General features: G+C 50.3%; 4 protein-coding genes across 4 annotated transcripts; 3 read left to right on the top strand and 1 right to left on the bottom strand.

Annotated features, from left to right (window-relative positions):
- Positions 1 to 1,458: 1,458 nt before the first annotated feature.
- On the bottom strand, positions 1,459 to 5,819 carry J7337_001102 (uncharacterized protein; the record flags this gene model as incomplete). Its single annotated transcript, XM_044818846.1, has 3 exons — positions 1,459 to 5,064; positions 5,127 to 5,284; positions 5,414 to 5,819. The coding sequence occupies 3 exons, from the start codon at positions 5,817 to 5,819 to the stop codon at positions 1,459 to 1,461; spliced, it is 4,170 nt and encodes a 1,389-aa protein (XP_044686548.1).
- A 6,401-nt stretch (positions 5,820 to 12,220) lies between these two features.
- Positions 12,221 to 12,620, top strand: J7337_001101 (uncharacterized protein; the record flags this gene model as incomplete). The annotated part of the gene is made up of 2 exons (XM_044818845.1): positions 12,221 to 12,512; positions 12,565 to 12,620. 2 exons carry the CDS (start codon positions 12,221 to 12,223, stop codon positions 12,618 to 12,620), a joined length of 348 nt encoding a protein of 115 aa, XP_044686547.1.
- Positions 12,621 to 13,217: 597 nt separating this feature from the next.
- J7337_001100 (uncharacterized protein) lies at positions 13,218 to 14,180 on the top strand (the record flags this gene model as incomplete). Its single annotated transcript, XM_044818844.1, has 3 exons — positions 13,218 to 13,305; positions 13,355 to 13,444; positions 13,495 to 14,180. 3 exons carry the CDS (start codon positions 13,218 to 13,220, stop codon positions 14,178 to 14,180), a joined length of 864 nt encoding a protein of 287 aa, XP_044686546.1.
- Positions 14,181 to 15,188: 1,008 nt separating this feature from the next.
- Positions 15,189 to 18,744, top strand: J7337_001099 (uncharacterized protein; the record flags this gene model as incomplete). Its single annotated transcript, XM_044818843.1, has 2 exons — positions 15,189 to 17,300; positions 17,356 to 18,744. 2 exons carry the CDS (start codon positions 15,189 to 15,191, stop codon positions 18,742 to 18,744), a joined length of 3,501 nt encoding a protein of 1,166 aa, XP_044686545.1.
- Positions 18,745 to 21,305: the final 2,561 nt, after the last annotated feature.

Raw genomic sequence — 21,305 nt, 5'->3', positions numbered from 1 at the left:
CGAAGCGATGCAAGACTTGCGTGAAAAGTTTCAATGGGGCCAAGTCGAGGCAAATCGTGAGGTCGTGCTAAACAGTCGAGGCGATCACGGGCGCATCTAGCAAGAGGGTCGAAAGTCCTAGGCGCAGGTGCAGTTGGGGTAACGGGCAGCCAAAAGTTTGTGTGTCTCGGCGCGGTCGAGTCGAGACAGTAGTTGTGCGAGGCCTGTATAAAGAAATTGCGTATGGTGAGAGGTAAGGAAGCAAAGAAGAAAGAGACGAGAGATAGACAAGTGAAGAGTATCAAGAGTCCAAGAGAGGGGGGCAGGATGGGAAAAGAAACGACAAGGGACTTTGAGGTTCAAGTATTGGATGGGACGGCGGGCAGGGACGAGGGATGAGGGACGTCACGACCGACAGTGTCCATCCTCGAGGGTCAGGTCGCTGCTGACGCTGGTTGGCTGATATCAATCGGAATCTGGAATAACGACGCTGGCTGGCCTATCAGAATGGAATTTAACAAGGTATTAGGCAGCCTCTAGTGACCGCTTCTAGGCTGGAAAATCCCCAAGAGAGCAAAGTCGCAGCGGGGAGAAGCCGTTTGAGTGCCGTTCATGATCACCAACGGGGCGGCGACCCCTTACCTCCACTGACTGACAGAGTGGAAACGGTCAGTATGTACTCCGTACCTAGCCTAGGTACCTTAGGTATCCGTACTTGCTGTACGTCTCGGATGCCTCAGCAACCAGGGAGGGTTAAAAAAGTAAAAAAGTCAAGCTCATCTGATTTAACAAAACAAGGTCACATCACGTTTCTTTTCTTGTAACACGGGCGCGTGAAAATGGTACTTGGGACGCGTTCAAGTCACGCGCTTTGTCACTTCATTAACGATCACAGTTCACAAGTACAAGAATCTACTTCAGCGCATCAGGCGCCTCTACCAACAATGCTTTGCCCTCGAGACTCGCCTCCAGAATCGAGCGGGTCGAGCAAAGTCACTGGACAGCAACGCCTGCCAAAGGTCTCAGCCTAGTTCACGCAACGCCATGAACCAATAGATGACTTTCTCCTCAACTCTTGTTATTTACGTCATGATATTAGACAGAATACAATTGAGTCGTTCTCTCTTTTTTTTTTGGCTTTTTCTAAATGAGACAAAACTATATTACCCCAGACTATGAAATTGAAGACACTTTAATGCTTTAGAAGAAATAGAATTGTATGTTGGGCAGATTCAAAATGTATCTATAACCAAGCATGCTTCCCCTTGCTAAGATAATGCAGTCCTTTCTTTGTATGCCCGGACTATGACTATGCAATTGGTTTTCAACCCGCTACCCCCAAATAAGCACCTCTTGTCATTTCCTGAACGCCATGTGATATATGCGGCCCCTTGATGTTTGCTCCAAATCGCTTCAATCATCCAAATATCCATAATCTTCGTCAACCAGTGGTATAACTAGACCCTGCCCTATTCGTTACTAAAACGCTTGTCCTTGATACTGGGGATGAACGTTTCGAGCGGTCTGCTGAGCTCCAGGCGATGGGCCGTATTGACCCTGAGGTGGTACAAAGCGAGGGTCGACCTGCTGCGCAGCCCGAAGCGGTCGCGAGAAACTGTTCGGCTGTCCATGCCCTCCCATCTGCTGAGGTGCCGGCCCGTACGGAGATCCACCGGGAGTGTACTGACCAGCTGGCTGGCCCATGGGGCTGTATGGGGGAATAGTTCCAGCACCCATCATTGGCTGTTGATATCCTTGCTGGTAGTTTTGTTGTTGATGAGCCTGCTGCTGGTACGCAATCTGTTGCTGCTGAGCCACTTGTTGTTGCATCATTTGCTGCTGAGCCATTTGTTGCTGTGCCATTTGCTGCTGGTACGCCATGGCAGCCTGTTGCTGCTGACGCTGGCTGATCGCATGCTGGACTGCCTGGCTATTCACTCCTTGCTTCATCTGTTGCTTTTCTCGTTCCCGGGCCTCGATAGCACCAACCAACCCTGATCCAGAGGAAGCTTGCCTCTGGTGGCCAGGCATAAAACTACCCTGTGAACCCTGTCTCTGATGTCCTGGCATGCTGATCAACGGTTGGCCTGTAAGGCGAGCAACATGCTCCTGCTCCCGAGCACTGAGGTGGCTAGATGTCTCCCCAGAGCTTGCAAAGTTCAAGGTCGAACTAGCACCCCGCGATCCAGGTCGTGCAAGCAGATCAGCAGAGCTGCTGCGAGAGTGGCGACCGTTCTGGATAGCTTGTAGCATGTCAGAGGAACTAGTTCGTTTCATGCCTGGGCTGGGTGAGCCGCCCAACGTGTTGCTGGAAGCACTCCGAGCATGGGCCGCCCTTTGCTGCACAAATTCTTCGGGGCTTAACCCGTGTGCGTTGCTCGGAGGAGTTGATGCGCCGGGTTGCCATGCCATAGTCCGCTTTGGGTCTGGAGATTCCTTATGCCCAAGAGATCCCTGAGAACCCGAAGATTTATGAGGCGGGGGCGTTGGTCCTTGACCCCCAGGTGTATGCGGTCTCTGCGATGAGCCACCGGGAGTCAGAGCGCCGGGAGTTTTACTGCGGTCCTTGATTGCTGCGTAATTAATAGTCGGGCCGAAATTGATATCTGGTATATCAAAGCCAGGATCTCGAGGATCAGGCTCCTCAGCGCCACCGACAGTCTTCAGGACACCAGCTCGGGGCTTTGGTTCACTGTATTGGTATGTATCTACAAAGTTCTTGAGGCTGCTGGTGGGAGAATTATCCTCATAATGACTGCTTTGGTTGCTCGTGTGGCTTTCTTGTCTGCCTGGGGGTCCTGGTCGCCTCTCTGAGTTCGGGGTGCCTTGCCGAGGTGTCTGACGACCTTGGTCGAACGCATAATGGTCGATTATCTCATTCGTGGTGATCCCACTGCTACCCGACATGGTGTTTCCCTTAGAATTTTCAAAAGGAGCAGGTGGTGGAGGTCCGCCTGGCACAGGCTTCCGATAACCCATTGGCCCCGGTGGTCCATTTGGCGGTCCATGAGGAGGTCCGTTAGGGCGATAACCCGGAGGTGGTCCAGGAGGTCCGGAGCGCCCCGGTCCGGGACGAAAATTACCATGGGGACCAGGTGGCGGAGGCATATGGCCAGGAGGACCATTGCCACGACCTCGAGGGTCTGAAGGTCTACGCCCGTCAAATCCAGGACCCCGAGGATCAGATGGTCGTCGTCCGTCAGGGCCAGGTCGTCGTGAGTCAGACGGTCGGCGGCCATCAGGGCCCATGTCAGGCCGACGGTTGGCATTTTGAGGATGGGGAGGTCGTTGTTGAGGTGGCATGCCGGGAGGCATCGGAGATCGCCGTCCTTCTGAAGTTCCAGGACGTGAGTTAGGCCCGCGGCCATAGGCATTAGGAGGCCCAAGCGGGGGCTGGGCCAGTGGCGATCGTGATCGTTGTTGGGATAAGTTTGCCGGAGGAGGAAGACTGTTGGAAGAGGGATCCTGATTCAGTGGGCTTAAAGCTTCACGCGAGCGGTTGTCGTTAGCAGATATCCCTACGGAGTTGGCGTGTGGTGGCAGTACCGATGGTCCAGATCTTGCAGCGTCCACCTCATCTCCTCGTGGAGAATGATTCGAATCGTTCGGGCCACCTAACCCGCCAGCTGTGGCAAGCTGGGCCAGAGTTGTGACGGAAAGCCTACTATTAGCCCGCCTAAGCTCAGGGGAATGGTAGGCTCTGCTGACGGGGCGAGCCTGAGACCCGTGACTGAAGGCTGGGGGTTGTGAGACTGGTTCAGGAGTATGCATCTGACGCATGCCATCCAAGTCTTTCAGGGGAGGAGAGCCAGAGGGAGCTCGTTCATTCTGATAAGCGGGACTCTCGTCACGGGAAGCTTGGTTATGGTGTGGAGCGCCAACGGGAGTTTGTCCACGTCGTGGCGAGCCTGAGTAAGGGCTATTTTCATTGGTACCAGGACGGAAAGGAGGGCCTCCCAGTTGGTTGGGGTCGGATGAGTTACGGCCATGTCCTCCAAAGGCAACCCTCGCAGGATCTGCGGGAGCTGAGTCTGTTCGAGTGCGCTCAGTAAGAGAGAATGATCGCGAGGATCTGGTTGGAACTTGTTCATCTGAAAATCCGGCCTTGGGCTTTGGAGGTCCATCACCAAAGCTTAGTCGAACACTCTTTCGACTGTTGCTTCGAGAACGTGTCGTGGGTGCATCATCTACAGCATTCATGCGGGTACCAGTGCACTCCTTGAGCTTCTTTCTCCAATCTCTCTCGCCCCATCCAGAGCTACCATCCTCAAGAATGAGGTTGGAAACATCCAAATTCTCAAGATAACCATAGCGGCGGCTCTTAGGCATAGCAAACATGAGAGACCTGGAGTCAAGTGTGCTGGCAACAAGTCTACCAGGTCGGCCGTAAAGACCAAATGTATCCCAGGTTGGAAAGAGGAAACGCATCAGCATCTCGAATCCGCTCACAGCAGGGTGTGTCTCAGGCATGATGAAGACGAACCCTTCGGTAGACGAGGGAGGATCAGTATGAATAGCAATGTTACCCTCAACCTTGAGTAAGGTCGACGCATCAATCAATGACTTGGACTGAGGATAGATGGCATAGGCAGAGTAGGCGTCGGTAATGGTAGCAATTGGCTGCATCTTCTTCTGCTTCTTACCATCCTTCCGCTGGTCGTAGAATTTGATATCTCCCTTGAGTGTGGGCACAGGCGATCGATCGTAAGGAGACCTCTTCTTGAGCTCCTTCTGGAGCTTTGCATACTGCTTTTCGTCAGGGGGGGTGATAACACACCAGCATCTTCTCCAAGGTACACCAGCGCCGAATCGGACTCTAACCCATTCTTCGGTGGGGAATCGTGCCCTCTCCATGATGACACCAATATTGTTGAGCGATTTGCCCTTGCCGGCAATCAGAGCGCCAGTATAAGCCTCCTGCAGAGAAGAGTGCTCGAAAATAGCTAGTCGAATGCCAGCAGTCCATTGCAGCAGCGAGTGCCGCGAGTTGAAATGGAGGAGATATCTGTTTCTTCCAGCCGTTGAGATGCTCAGGATGTTCTGTAGCGGTTGCTCATCTGAAGATCTTGTAGGCAGCGACTCAATCTGTGACGAAATTGTGTTAGTCAAGTGTGAAGACATACTTAACACGCGAGCGGGTCCTTTACCATTTTGATCGAGGCATCCGTCAAGTTGATAAACTTGGGTAAGACTTCGCCGTCTTCTCCAGCCGCATCTAGTTCCGCGGCATCCCATAGTGACAAGACGGTTCCCACTAGCTGGGCAAAACACTCTGTCCAAGTTCTATCAGGGTTGGGTTTACCCTCTGTAAACGACTTTGTTAGCTGACCATCCTTGCAGCATATGTGTAAATAGTTGAGTGTGGAGTAAACTTGGCGCTACAGGGGTGCAAGTGTGGAGGAACAAGCGGCAATGGAAGCTAGATCGAGCGTACGTGTATTCTGGTCATCGAGTTTGAGGAAATAACCCTCTTGGTACAGCTTGTTGGAATGGCTGTTAAGGAATGAAAAGATGGGCTGAAGTTCGGGGATTGTATCCTCCGTGATATCCATGATGGGTGGTTGATGAGCCAGGACCATGGACGGGGGTCGTGATGATGCAGCAGATGAGCTGCGTCTTCGGCGAGCAGAAGGTTCGATCGGGGAGCCGCCGTTTATGGGAGTGCCATAATCTGGCCGCGAAGGCGGTGTATTTGGCCGAGAAATGTCGGTACTGACTCGGTGGTCGGGAAAGGGTTCTGTACCAGAGTTCGTCTTGCGATGCCCCGGTCTGTGAGGTGAGTTTGACGGAGGAGAAGTTGAGGGCGGCGGTGTCTTTGTGCCCGCAGAGAACTGGGACATAAAAGAGAGGACTAAAGTATTGGCACCAAAGAGTTAGTACGACAAGGACGGGATGAGGTGAGATGTTATGAAGAGAATGGTATGCAGCCCCCTGGAGGAAGAGAGCCCGTCGCTCAGTCCCTTGAGCCAAAAGAAACGGACCCCTAGATGAGCTAGCCAAGGGCATTTTGGGCCACCACACGTCAACGCATAGTGGATGTCAAAGCCCCCGCCGTTCCGAGAGGTACCCATAAGCAGCCCCCCTGGCTGTGGTTACAGGCGCAGAGCTGCCACCGTGCAGTGGGCTTCCATCATGACATGGGCAAGCCCGCCTCGACTTAGACGGAGGTGGGCCAACGCCAGGGCAAGGACCAGCGAACCACTCCATAGCGCGCTGTCTTCTGTCTTGTCGGGTCGTAAAGCGACGCAACGCAACGTACGCGGCGGACGATCAAAGTCAAGTCCTGAGCTGGAATGGGATTCACGAATGCACAATATTTGATGGTACGCACCTCGATTTCGACCCATTTTGTCCACAATGCTCGGCCTGCAAATGAGGAAATTTCTGAGACAAAAATATCAAAAAGAAGAAAAACTCAGGCCAATTGGTGCCCAGAAACCACAAACAGCAAAAGGGAGGGAGCTGTTAGGTCAGTAGTTGACCAGATCAAATGCGCAAGGGATATCTCGAGAGGTGTGAGGTGCGTCAGCCACAATACTGACGACAATCTGGTACCGTAATTTCCAGACAAGCTTGATTATCGCTGGGCATCCAAGATCAGGGCGAATCCAAGGTCCGGGAGTGAGAAGGAAAGAAGAAGTAAACAGGCCCTTGCGTGCGGGACGATTCAGATGTAGGTGAAGTGGGCGCTTCTTGTATGTGCGACTTTATTAGACTCTAGACTCCCTTTAGAACTCGGCGCCGGACTGTATCCATTCAAAGGTGGTGCTGCGGCGGGTGCGAAGGCAGATTGCGGATACAGATACGGATGCTTCGGGCGACTGACATGTCAGTCAGTACTTATTAACCGGCCAAGGATGACCAGCCCTGGTACAGCTGGTCAAGGTCAAAACTGTGGTGAACTACCGTAAAAGGAATTGCAGCAACCTAACTGAGCGAGCGACAAGTGAAAGTGACGAGAGCCTAGGTAGTTAGACAATACAAGTCTTGGCTCTGAATATGGGGATGGTCGGTAATTTCTTATAAGCCGTGGCCGTAATTTCGTGATTTCAGTGTATGTACGTCAATACGCGGAAGCCGGCGTCGGCGGGCTTGAGAAAGATCGTCACTCGGCGGACGGCGGCAATGGCAATTGGATGCCAATGTCAATGCCAACGGCACTTTTTAATGGTTTGGTGCAGCGCTGTGACTGCTCGCTTTGCGTTGCGTGCGTTGAGCTTTAAATGGAGATGCGTCGTGCAGAACGTCTAGGTTTCCCACGGTTTCGACTTGCGGGCTTTCGTTGTTTAATAGATCTGTCAGAGGCTGGTAAGGACCCAGAAATCGCAACGTCAACAGCAGGTTTTCTTGGAAAAAAAGAGGACCTGCAACAAGCTTCAAGCCTGGTCCAATGCTGCGATCTCCAGCCAGCGCGGGGGTCCCTTTACTGATAAGTCCCACGAGTTGAGCAACTTTCAGCTAGAGTTGTCTCCGGAGCTGGTAACAAGAGGGTCCGGGCTTAGGCGATCTTGGTTGCTTGCCTGCATACAAAAATGTGCTTTACTCTGCTTTCCCTGCGGCCGCGTACCCCCGTACCCGTACAGGATGGCCCAGTCCAGTTCCTTATGAACGATTCGCGATGAACGAATTGAGTGGTGATGGACCTGTTCGATGGCATACGTCACTAGCAGCCGGCGATGGTCTGGGCGAGAAGTCTAAGTCTGGAACCGACACCCCCTCTTAGAACCTCTAATGTACTGCACACCGAGTAATGAGAGCAAAGTCGGTGAGCCAAGAGAATTAAAACGGAAATAAAAGTATAAAAAAGTGAATCAGGGAAGCGAACAGAGTTTGGATTCTGTGAGAAGCAAGGAAGCCTACAACATGCATACAGTAATGGCAGGGTATCGTATTTCTATATACTCGACATGAAGCCCAGTTTCAAGTTGACGACGCAACTTGGAGACGAAAATAGAGCTCAAAGAATGACAGAGAATGAATCGGAGCCATCGCAAGGCAGGCCTCTGTTTCGCAACATGCCTTTCACAAACAGGAAAGATGCTGAATGGACAGTTGGACGTCTGGAGAGCCATGTTGAAAAAACATGCCATCCAATCATTCTGACGCCGGACCAGTTGTCTATGACCCAGCCAAGATCCGGAGACATGCGTGGTGCAACGTGAGAAGAGACCGGCGCATCTGGGCTTCGGTCGCTTGGCGCCGGCTATCACCAGTATCATTATATGTACGGAGTACCTTTGTCTGAGACGGCTTTGATTTAGTATCCGAGCACAGAACCTGGCATTCATGATCCGATGCACATTGCGCAAACTCGCGGCAGCGCAGCAGAGCTCAAAGCAAGATTGCAACAAATCTTGTCCAAACGCTTCACGACTTACAAAGAGGTATAGGTAACTTGGTAGCTTTGCAGTTTGGGTACCTGCAGCATTTACCGCCGATCCACTGCCCAAAATTACAGGCCAATGTGAGCCTATAGAAGAATATTCGGTACCTAGACAGTGGCTGGGGTTCTCCCGCTTCGGAGCCCGTAAAGCGGTGTTATTAACGACAGGCGGGATACGGGCGGAGAGGCATATCCCGGCAAAACAGATTCGTCACTAACTAACGCCATCTTCCAATTCAAGGCTTCTTGTTGCCGCTGGCTCCATCAATGATTTCTCGTGGGATCCATCGAATGCGTCTCAGCGCCTGAAGCCCTGCAGCCAGCCACTCTGGTCGCGGGTATCGTGCCATCCCGTCAGCTTCCTTCACTGAAAATACCTCCCTACCGTCTCGTACCAGCGAAATTACACCATACCAGCGAGCGAGCTAAGCCAGCAAGCCAGGTCTCGTATCGCTTCAATAGTATTTCGCCAAGCCTCAACATGATATCCAGACTTTGTTGGTCTGACTCCACCATTCTGCTTCATAAGTTCATGCATACGTAAGCGTGTCCAGCCGCTGGGATTTGAAGAGAGTCTGTTCGGAATATGTACAGTAAATCAGCGGGCTTCGCTCAGCAGTCTAGGTAGGCAGTTTTCTGGGGTCAGAAAAAGCTTGGCACTTCGAGGCCTCAAATGTTGCCATCTAAGATAGGGATAGAGTCGGTAGGCTACTATCGATTTCGGTTCCGTATTATACAGATTGCTTTACTGTAATTGCAAAATGCACACATATACTATTCGTACCGAATTCTTGCATAATGCCATTGCCTTATAATACAGATAATCATTACCTCTGAGCTTTAATACATACTGTACGGATAGTAGACAGTCGTGGGCTTGATTGAGGCATCCGAGCCCTACCTACTTCAGCCGGACAAGGATGAGGATGGCTCGGGTTTTTCAAAACCTGGAGAAGGCTACCTGGACTGTCAAACTACGAATTGAAAGTACATGCTGTGAATAAGACGTTGCAGCTTGGGCTTGGGCTCCAAATCGTGATGGCTATGCTGCCAAGCTCTTGGTGTTTGTGACCATCACCAAGTCCCATTGGTCACAACGTATTATTGTTTGAGAAGATGTACACAACTAAATTCAGGGCAAAATCTTATGAATCTTCTAGCTCAACCGGCTACGCCGGCTTCCCCTTGGCCTTGCACTATCCATGCTCACTCAGCCGCCAGGAATACGCTTGAAGGTTACAACCAGGATGGGGTTTGTTATTTTGCAAAGGCGGCTAGCTGATACCTCTGTATCTATACGGTCAAGAAGGATTGTGTGTCAATATGGGGGGATTGAAGTACTGGCAGTGTCAATCACGATTGTGATTAACGTGAGACGTCTCACTTCAAAGTTAACTGCACGAGATTGCTGCGATTAGTACAGCCTTTTACGGAGTAGATTCACAAGACCCCCGTACGATCGTCGAGGTCCACCTGTTTGATCGTCAGGCATTTGAAAAGCCGACTACTCATCTAAAGAGCCGCAGTTCGTCATGCCAGCTCCACGTATGTCATTGAATTTCCTGGACGCTATTTTCGCAGTCCACATAATAACGTCCGCAGGAGATTCAAGCTGACCCCTAATGGGGAGATGGGCTTTGATTGAGAGTCGATTCATCCCCATCCCTTACGTCATGAGTCCAATTTTGCGGTAATAAGTTTGGATCAGATCGTGATGTGACACTATTTCTAGTCCAGCTGAACTTTGCGTGGAGAATTCAAAACATATCATGAGCAGTGTTAATAAAATGCGTCATCCTATAGCCCTCGTCTTATCATACATGGTTTTCCTGAACGAATATTGACGATATCTCCAACTAGGTAGTGAAGGATCCTACTCCCTTCTGGCAATTTGCAGGTTGCCAACCCTTCTTGGCATTCATGATTGGGTCGAATCACTAGATCGGGTTGAACAAGGTGCGCTAACCACGAGATTGGACACACTTTATTTTGTCAAGTTAGCGTTGTTTCGTTTCATGACGTGTGAATATGCCTGTATTTCCATGGCGCCAGCACGTGGTCACTTACACAGCTCCAGCGACCATTAGCCTCAAGGGGAGGCTAGAAAACTCAGGACCTTGATCCTACCAGTAAGTGACAAAAAGACTTAGTTAGCTTAGCATAAGTTAAGGATATATTTTGCTAAATTCATTTTGATACACTATGTCAAGGTTCGATACTTTTTTGTTCCCCGACGCCCCCAAGGAGGACTACGTGTTGTAAAGTACTGTCAGTTTCCTAGTAACTTACCCTGTAGCCTCCCAACCAACCTAGGTACCTTAGGAACCTACTTTATCTCCAAAGAATCCACCGTTGCTATTCGTCCCTTTCAGACTGACACGGTTCATCAAAATCAAATCGAATGAAGTCCCTTACTAATGGGCCCTTTATATGTATATATGCCTTTTCAGTTGTCAAATCAGCGTTTCTCGGGGTATATATATAGCCTATACGTATGTGCATTGGCTGACTTATCAAACGCCATGCATTGCTGCAATTGGGCTTCAGCCACTCTCTCACGGAAGATCCCCGAAGCACATCCTATCTCAAGGCAAGTTTTTACAAAAGAAGCAGGCCAACCGCACAAACTGAATCGTTCCAAGGGCGTTTGCAGGGTGATTCTTCTCGTTCTGCCTCCAATGCTAGCTCAATCTAGTCCTCTCTCCTACCGTTGGGGTCAACAATGAGCTCGGGTTCCTGCGGGAGAAGAATAGTGTTTGTACATCATTGGTCGCTTTGACACAAAAACTGCCTGTTCTGGATGACACCCTGTTTTGGCGGTCTCGGGCTTATCACGTGTCTGGGCAACTGTCTGTAATCCCCCAGCTGTCCGAGCCTGATTACGGTGCTCTGCTCTCTCCTGGGGATCACATCTCTCTCTTGGAGAGTACATTAGCAATCTAACTACAGGTTGCGGCCAGGCAGGCAACTCAAAAGGGGTAGCTCTGGGCTTGTGCAGCTGGAATGCCCAGTCAACCATCTTCGATTCTGGCGGCCGTCCCGACATCCTTCTTACCATCGCTCCCGGTGCGACGCCTGGCATGCACAGCATGGCGCCCATGTCGCAAGAGACGATTCGCTTCGACGACGACTCGCCTTTTACATGATGTTCCCATCTTGCCTTTTCGATTCGAAACAGGCATTGGACTCTTTGCGAAACGACCTCCCCGCCCATTCCCTCCGCCTTTCCTCTCCCCTCCGTCTACATCCTTTACCGATCCTTTAAGTACACATCACCAGAGCCGTGACCGTCGTGCTTTTGTCAACGGACAGCTTATCAGAGGGAAAACAAATGGCGATGATGCTGTCTATGCGAGTGATTATTTCATTTGTGCCAACGACGGCGTGGGCGCGTGGGCCACAAGACCGAGAGGGCATGCCGGGTAAGTTGCCGGGCAACTTCCGAATCTCTCTTACCATCGTTACTGATTGAACTGCAGGCTCTGGTCAAGACTGATTGGGCATTTCTGGTCTTCTGCGATCGAGGAAGAACTTGTTGGATTACCAAGGTCGCAAGAACCGAACCCCATCGCCAGCCTACAAAGTGCATATGAACAAACTCTTGAAGCGACTACGTCGCAAGACTGTTTGGGAACAACAACAGCTTGTGGCGCGCAACTACATTACAAGACTTGCACCGAGAATGAAGCACAAGCATCGCCCGTCTTGTATGTGACTAACGTGGGCGACTGCCAGGTCATGGTACTCCGACCCAGTACTGAAAAAGTCATCTATAAGACTGTGGAGCAGTGGCACTGGTTTGATTGCCCACGACAGCTTGGGACTAACAGTCCTGACACACCCGCCGATAATGCAGTTATGGACAAGGTCGATTTGGAAGTCGGAGATATTGTACTTGCGATGAGTGACGGGGTTATCGATAATCTTTGGGAGCACGAGATCGTTGCAAGAATACTCAAAAGCATTAAAGAGTGGGAATCTGGGACACATGCAGAAGCTCACAAGGGTGATCGCGCAGGTGGCCGCAACGGTGGAATGAGAGTTGCGGCTCAAGATCTAATGGAGGCAGCCCGGGAAATCGCCGTAGATCCTTTCGCCGAGAGTCCATTCATGGAGCATGCGATCGAAGAGGGTTTAGCAAGCGAGGGTGGTAAGCAAAAGCGACCGGTTTCTAAGAGAGAAAGCAAAGCTAACAGTAGCAGGTAAACTTGATGATATCAGTGTTGTCGCAGCCCTCTGCGTGAAAAATGAGGGATGATAGTAGTCTCTTTGCTGGACAACTGAGACATCTGGACGGCTTCCAGCAGACTTGCCGGATCGACCCTTCGAAGCATAAGATACCTAATTACATGATTTAATGGTGGAGAGGTAAACAAATAGTTCTCATATAACGAGTAATCATGAATTACATAGAGAAGATCTGCCTAGACAAAATTTAGACATGGAACCTCCATTATAAAGGAATACTGTAGCACCTGCCTTATTTTCAGCCCCAAATAAGAGCCATGGCAATATAGAGGAAGAAAGAAAACTCAGGACTTCGATCCAAACAACAAGAAGACTTGGGCAACTTAGTACAGGTACCAAAGCGTAGGATAATCTCAGTATATCTCTGCTGAGTTGATTTTGACACCATATTCCAAGGTCTGATGTTTTCTTGCTCTCTGCCCGGCAAATGAAGGAAGTGGGATGGCGGGGCATAGGTAACGGCCATGGCGCATGTACCAGTGGGTCGAGCTTAGCTTATCGCACGTGCCGCGATAAGGAAATTTATTTTCTGCGAGCCGTGACTTCGTCGCATCCAGTTCTACCAAGTCTAAACAATCACCTAGCTTGGTTCAACAAATCATTCAGAATGAGAGGAAAGCGGTCAAAACAATATCGGAAGCTCATGGAGCAGTTCTCCCAGACTTTCGGCTTTCGTGAGCCCTATCAGGTTCTGGGTAAGTTGTCGCAAACTTAAGCTACGTAGACAAAACTTACAAGTTACAGTCGATGCCGAAATGGTGAGAGATTCTTCCCGGTTCAAGATGGACCTCGAGCCCGCTCTGTCGAGGACAGTTCATGGCAAGGTCAAGCCCAGTATGTTTCCATGACAAAATTTGTCGTGGTCAACCTTCTAACTGGGATAGTGATTACTCAATGCGAAATTCGCAAACTTTATGCAGCGCGAAATGAGCCAGGTGTTCATGAAGCCATTGACCTAGCCAAGACTCTGGAGCGAAGACGATGCGGTCACCATCCCGACGATTATCCCGAGCCATTGAGCACTCAAGAGTGTCTTCGATCAGTTGTCGACCCGAAGGATACACTTCAGAATAAGCATCGCTATGTTGTGGCCAGCCAAGACCAGGAGGTACGAAGGATGCTGCGAGGCATCAAAGGAGTCCCCCTCATCTATATCAAGAGGAGTGTTATGATTCTCGAGCCAATGGCGGATGAGAGCGTTCAAGTGCGAGCAAAGGAGGAGAGAAGCAAATTTCGAGCAGAGATCAAGAACCAATTGGGCAAGCGAAAGCGAGAAGATGCAGACGACGACGAGAAGGTCGACAAGAAGACTGATAACAGCTCTGAAGAACAAAAACCGAAGAAGAAGAAAGGACACGGACCCAAGGGGCCTAATCCTTTGGCGGTCCAGAAACCCAAGAAGGCAAAGACAGAAGGACAACAACCACGAAAGGGAGAATCTACTGATGTGAAGGACGCCCCACAAGAAGGCGCCGGCAAACGAAAGAGACGGAGGAGAAACAAGGCTACTGCAGCAGATGACCGTGAAATGGACACTGCAGCAGCGGAAGTGACCATGGCAGAGTCATGATAAAGCTAGCAAGCAAAGCGGGTGGCAGTCTCCAGGGCTGAGACAGGGATGCTATCATCACCATGTGCTTGATCTGGAATATGTGCCAATGAAGGCAGGGAATATCAAAAGGAGTGTGCGCCGTTAACGATACCCGAGAAGATAGCATAGATTGAGGGAGTCCAGGGGCGCATGAAAGGAATAAATAGTGTTTGAGCGTCAACAATGTTAGCAATTTACAGATCATGATTCACTCGGCCCTAACCAGCTCTTCATCTTGCAATGACCATAAACTATATCAATTGTTGAAGTTCACCTCAAATCAAAGAAAGGTATGCCTAAGTAGACAAATCAGGGGTCGCGTGAGGTATGAAGGAGAAATTGATTTGAGAACAAACCATATTATATTGAATGACGAGACCCATCCCTGAGTTACAAGGGTGCCCTGCACTATGAACCCTCTGGGCAGGCACAATGCCCATCCACTAAAAACAACCAACCACTGAGAGCCCCGCCATCCGCTGTCTGCTAGTGGAGGGCCACCAACCGCTTCCGCCAGACTCAGCCATCTTTTCAGATGGGATGGGTCGACCCCCACTCAAAGTAATGTGAAGTTGGATTCTATCCATCAATAATTATAGGAGTTTTGTTCCTTTTAGTTTGAGAGGGACGAGGGGAACAACAAGCCCACCCCTTTCAACAACTCGTCTCAGCTTTTAAATCATTGAATACGGGTGTGGCATTTCACGTCGAACAACCACTTACATCATCACACCACAGAGTTCTCCTTTGACGGCCTCAACCTAATTCAGGAGCCAGAGGATTCCTCCGTCCACTCGCAGCACTTGCACTCGGGTCGAATGTCATCTACAGATCTTCGGTCCTTTCGATCCGTTCTTTCAAGGCGCATTACACGTAACCGAACCAGCTTTCTCTTTACTTTTTCTTTCTGTCGCAGAAGCAATTCTTTCCGCCGAGCCCGTTGATCGGGAGCCCCAGACAAACCACAATTCATCATCGATTGACATCATGACTACACCTACCGAGGTTGACGATTTCGGCCTACCCATCAGGCGCTTTCCAACTCCGAAGAACGATGAGCCTACCGAGACATCCAAAGATGAGAATCCTACTGCAACTCCTGTAGCAGATACCTCGAGCGGTGAGCAACCGATAGTGTCCGAGACGAAGAACGATAAGTCCGGCGATCAAACAACACCCTGCACCGTCGAATCTGTTAAGGATGACGACAAGAGCGAAACCTTTGAAGATGCTCGATCTGAACAGTCAAATCCTAGCAAAGATGCTTCAAACCCGCCTTTGGCCACGGACGAAACCCCCACACCAACTTTTAGCAAAACTCCAGGAAAGATCGAGCGTACCGAGGCCAAAGATATCAGCGATCAGGAGCCAAAAGATTCAAGAAAGACACGGTCAGAAATTTCAGAGGCTTCCAAAGAGCATACAGATGTCGATGTCGCTATCAAGAACCAAGGGACTCCCAAGCCAGACGATCCGACGCACAAGGGCTCAGTGGAAACACAACCTGAGGTAGCAGATCTTGTCAAAAAGTCTACAGGTGACGAGGTAGCTGTTAGTAAGGAAGAGCCGCCTCAGCCCAACAAAGTCACGCCAACTCCTGTATCGCCTACGCAGGCCAATCGAAAGGATGTTTCTGAGTTTTCCCACCAGAAGATCTCTACCAAGCCAGAAGAACCTCAAAAAGGGGTGGAAGAGGATGACTGGCAAGAAATGCCTTCTTATGCGCGATACGATATGTACAACGACGACGACAAACTAGTGGCAAGGGAATACGATCCGGAACAGGATGAATCATACGAATATGGAGGACTTGGAGGTGCTGGCAAGGGCTATACTCGGGTAACATTGGACGATGATGCCGAGTCGGCAACAAGCATGGACGACAATACGAAATATCTCTTCAAGAGCGCAGCCGGAACCAGTATGGTCGACGATGATGAAGGACGAGATGCTATCGGTCAGATGCAGGCTACCAAAGATCTCTTGACAGAAGGCCAAAGAGTTGCATACGTTGGATTGGTCCGTCTCGAGATCGTCAGACTTGTGAAAGAGGCAGAAAAAATGAAATCGTTCAAGAAGACAAAGAAGGAGGTTGCTATGTCAGTTGAATCCATGCTGATGTGGGGTCAGAAAATGATGCTTCGACTGTACGCTCATATGGAGATCAATGAAGCTGAGCAGATTATGATCGAACAGTTGGCAGAACATGGAGTTATGCCGCAAGACTTGGCGCCCGCGCTCAATACTAATGCTCGAGTATCAAATCCCATGGCAGATGGCGAGTCGTCGACGCCAAGCACCCCATCACTGAACGAGAAGCCTGCAGAGGCACCGCCGCCATATGAGGCGCTTGACGGCGAGGAGCTCTCTGAGGTGAAGACACCATCACAGCTCCCCACCACCGCAAAGATCGATATTGATCTTCGGTGGACTGTGCTTTGCGACCTCTTCCTCCTCTTGATCGCTGATTCTATTTACGATTCCCGCTCGAGAGTTCTCTTGGAGCGAGTTGGTGAGAGCCTTGATATCACGTGGGTAGATATCTGCCGTTTCGAGAAGAAGGTGACAGAGGCTCTGGAGATGCAGCAAGCTGCCGAGAAGGAGAACTGGAACGAGGAAGAACACACGGAAACTCGCAGGAAGAACGCACTGACCCGGCGATATGTGATGATGGGATTGGCCACCGTAGGCGGCGGGTTGGTCATTGGTCTTTCGGCAGGTTTGCTTGCTCCTGTGATCGGTGCTGGCCTGGCTACCGGATTAACAGCCATCGGAGTGACTGGCACGGGAAGTTTCCTCGGTGGTGTAGGGGGCGCAGCCATCATCACCTCGGGCGCAGCAGCATCAGGCAGTATCATCGGAGGCAGGGCTGCGGACCGAAGAACTGGCGCGGTTAGGACGTTCGAATATCGTCCCCTTCACAACAACAAGCGAGTCAACCTCATTGTCACTATCTCGGGGTGGCTGACAGGTAAGGTCGATGACGTACGACTGCCATTCAGTACGGTAGACCCTGTCATGGGTGACCTCTACTCAGTGCTCTTCGAGCCTGAGATGCTTCGGAGTATGGGTGATACTATCAATATTTTGGCTACTGAGGTCAGAAGATTTACACCCTGTTCTAATAGAGATTATCAGACTAACGATCACAAAGGCTCTTACACAAAGCATCCAGCAAATTCTGGGCACAACCATACTAGCTGCTCTCATGTCAGCTCTGCAGCTACCAATAATTCTTACCAAGCTTGCCTATCTTATTGACAACCCATGGGCTGTCTCGCTTGACAGAGCCACATCCGCTGGAAAGATTCTAGCAGATTCCCTGCTAGAACGCAACTTAGGAACACGACCCATTACCTTGGTTGGGTTCTCGATCGGCGCACGAGTCGTTTTCTCTTGCCTTCAGGAGCTCAGCAAGAAGGGGGCGGTTGGTATTGTGCAAAATGTCTACATGTTTGGCTCGCCTATCGTGGTAAAGAAGGAGGAGTACGTTAAGGCCAAGACTGTGGTTTCCGGACGATTCTTGAATGCGTACAACCGCAACGACTGGATCTTAGGCTACCTATTCCGACTCACGAGTGGAGGTATCCGCCGGGTAGCAGGTCTAGCTCCAGTGGAGGATTGTCCGTTTGTTGAGAACATGGACGTAACGGATCTCGTGAATGGCCACATGGATTATCGTCAAAAGATGCCGGTATTGTTGATAAGATGTGGATGGTCTGTTGAGAGTGAAGAGTTCGTCGAAATCGAAGATCCAGACCCGGACAACCATAACGAGCGCCAAAGAGAACTGATCAATGAGATCGAAGAGGCACGCAAGAACCTCGAGAAAGAGGGCAAGGCCAAGAAGAGTGGGCGGTTCAGCTTCTTCGGTCGTCGAAAGAACGCGGAGAAACAGGACTGGGAAATATACGAAGACTCAAAGAATAAGGGAGAAGGCAAGGAGAAGGCAAAGGATGCGGAACAAGCCGACAGCAACACTGGTGTCCTTTTCGACATTGATGCAATCCGTGCAGAAATTGCCAAAGATGCACGAGATCACTATGCCAGTCCGGAGGACCTGCAAGTCAAGGAGATCAAATCGACTCTGCCTCCAATGAAGTTGGATGTGTCCTCGCTTCCCGCGTCTCCTTCGGCGGTGGCCAATGGCTCTAGAGCAGGCTCTCGGACGGATCTGACCGGCGAACGAGACTCGCGCGATACTCGTGTGTCCCAGGAGAGGTCTCACAGTTACACACCAAGCTACACCAGACAAGCATCACCACCTGGGTACAGTTCACCGTACGGCGGAGGATTTGGGTCAGGACACGGTGACGCATACGGCTCGGACCGACATGACGAGGACGACATTCAGATGACATTCGATACCTCGTTTGACGATCATCCGCGGTCAGCAACGGTAGCACCTACTGAGACGGTAGCAACTAGGCCACAGGTGAAGACGGCGCAGACACTGCCAACGATGACATTGCATGAACCGTGGGGGGATTCAGATGATGATGATTTTGGCAAAGAGAAGGAGATTTCAATGACATTCGCGTGATGGTGATTTGGGGGTTGCCTTTTTGAGTTGCTGGCGTTTCGGATCAGACGAGCGATTGGAGGGCTCAGTCTCTTGGTCTGGTCTGGACTCTGCTCTGACTCTACCGCTGACTTCAAGTTTGACTTTTCCGGCGCAAATAAGGCTTGATGGTTTTTGGATGTTGTTGCATTCATCAAGGAGTAATCAAAATCGGCTGGAGTATCAAATACACATAAGACATAGTAGTTAGTACCATCTAGAACGCTTTGCGAAGTAAGCATGAGCAATGACAAAGACGAGACTCAAAGAGGAGGATCATTAATTCTAATGTCGTGTTTTGCACTGTTGCATTACTGGTCCGTGAGCCACTCAAACAGCGGTCGGCTTTTTGATGGTCAGTTCTATAAACAGAACAAGCATGAAAGGGTGGATGTTACTGCTGGTGGGCTGACTGTTGTGAATGTACTGCCCATTGCATTAGCCACTACAGACAGATCTGTTACACAGCAGGTCACACGATACACGTGATTTGCAGCCCTGGTCGCATTAATGCCATGATGCCCACGCCTCCTAGCTGTGCGGGATGGAAATTGTCAAAGGAAAAAAAGCCAGCTTGTTGTCTCCAGGGTAGGATGGATGGATGGATGGATGGATGGGTGGTGGTGGTGGTGGTCGAGGCTTGTGCTTATAATAAACGTTGAGTGGGAAGCATCGCTAGGGACCGGCTGAAGTGTAGGTATGTTGGATTTCAGTTGGGTAATCTTACAGTGAGACGCAGGATTTATTGTGTCGGCCAAAAGTACCCATAACTACTCTCCCAGTTCTTGACCTGGAGAGGAGTGAACGTTGGCTGTTAGCTTGGCCTTTTGGCCAGGATAAGTGTATACAGTTATGCCTATATGTCTCAAAATTGTGAGGGTTGGCGATAATCGTTGGGTTGGTACCAGAATGGCAGAAGAGATCAAGGCAATGTGCTCCTTCTCATCTTTTAAATCCTGGGGTGGTACGGCGAGATGTTACGGTTGAGGTTGGTTGGTTGGCGCGTATAAGATGAGTTGCTCTACCACCACAGCAAGCAATAGTTGACAGACAAGAAAAAGACATGACGAGTTATAGGCATAACGTCTTTTGGGGATTTCTTTCTTGGCTGAGAAAACCTCTCAAAGAGGGTCTTCCTCTCTTCCTCTCTTCCGACACTGCCTGACACTGACAGTAGTAGGCCTGAAAGTCTAGAAAGTCCACCTTGAAAACGATGGATGGAAGTAATCTTGGGGCTGACGGGGCTCAGCACCAATAAGTGTAAGACGATGCGCCGAAACAAAATTCTAGTGGATCGACAAGTCTACAGTTTGTACCTCACAGTGTCTGTCTTGCGCAGATCCTGGGCATCCTGTCAGCCGCAGTAGACTTATCTAATTGGAGAACGTCGCTAAAGAGTGGGTGTTTTTAGTGCCAACCAACCTTCCATAGGGCAGAGTCAACGTTTGAAGTAGCGGGCTGCACCGCCTCCCCACCATTTTACTGTATGTACCCGTACCTACCTACGTTGGATTGGATGTCTCAAGCAGAGCAGAGCGTGGCCAGAGCGTTAATGGATGATCATATAAGGTATTTCGAGGAACAGCAAACAGAGGCAGACATCACGCCGACACTTGCCCACTGAAAATCTCGACCCTTTTGAACTGTTCGGCCTCTCCAATTCGATACCCTAGTGCTTACAGAAGCCCTCCATCAGAGCCTCGGGTCTTTGTGATGGCGGCGGGATCAAGGGTCTCCAGTAAGGACGAGAGGTTTCAGGGGTCTGAGCGATACCCCAGTCCGGCCCAAGCCAGAAGAGGTAAGGATTGGAGCATTCCCTTTGTTCTAACAGTCCAGCTGAGAGAGAATTCGTATGTACACAAGTTGGGCTGATGGGTGGTCTGTGAACTCTCAGACAGGCCAGCGAGTAAAAGGAATATCAACTGCATTAGATCAGAGAACTTGACTGTTGTATCTCTAGACGAACCATGCACGGGATGAGCGGTGATAGCTGATATGTGTGCATTTAGGTATCTGGCAAACGTTTCAGACTCCATGTCAGCGAATCGAGCCCTACGGTTACATGTACCAAGCAATGGGACACCCAACACAGCCGTTCAGCCCAGTAGAAACAACCTTGTTCCCAGGGAGGGGATGCAGTGGAGTCGTCCATCGTCAAGCTTGCCCCTTATGGACAAACACTGTGCTGTACCCTCACAGTACCCTCTATACGAAGTCCTAGCTGGCCAGGCTGAGTACGCCCAGGTCTGCATTTGCAACCATCCAGACCAAGTCAAGACAAGCCAGTAAGCCAGGGCTGAACCACGCTTGGGCTTGCCGTAGCAATGAGACCAGGGAAGACGATGGAACTCCAGTTGGACCTGTTTTCTTTGTTTCCTCTGCTTCTGTCATCCCCCACCCCCGTCTTACCATATACAAAGATATTGGAATTAAACCTCTAATAAAACCACCTCGCTTTTGCTTTTTTGCTTGTGCTGCGGTTTGCTTCGTTTCTCTGTCCTCAGGGACTTATTGTCCCAAGATACCAAATCGGTCGTTTGGAA

This window comes from Fusarium musae, chromosome 1 (genome assembly GCF_019915245.1).
Source record: "Fusarium musae strain F31 chromosome 1, whole genome shotgun sequence".
NCBI lineage: Eukaryota > Fungi > Ascomycota > Sordariomycetes > Hypocreales > Nectriaceae > Fusarium > Fusarium musae.
The sequence above is the reverse complement of the archived record's forward strand: the minus strand, read 5'-3'. Positions and strand labels throughout refer to the sequence as shown.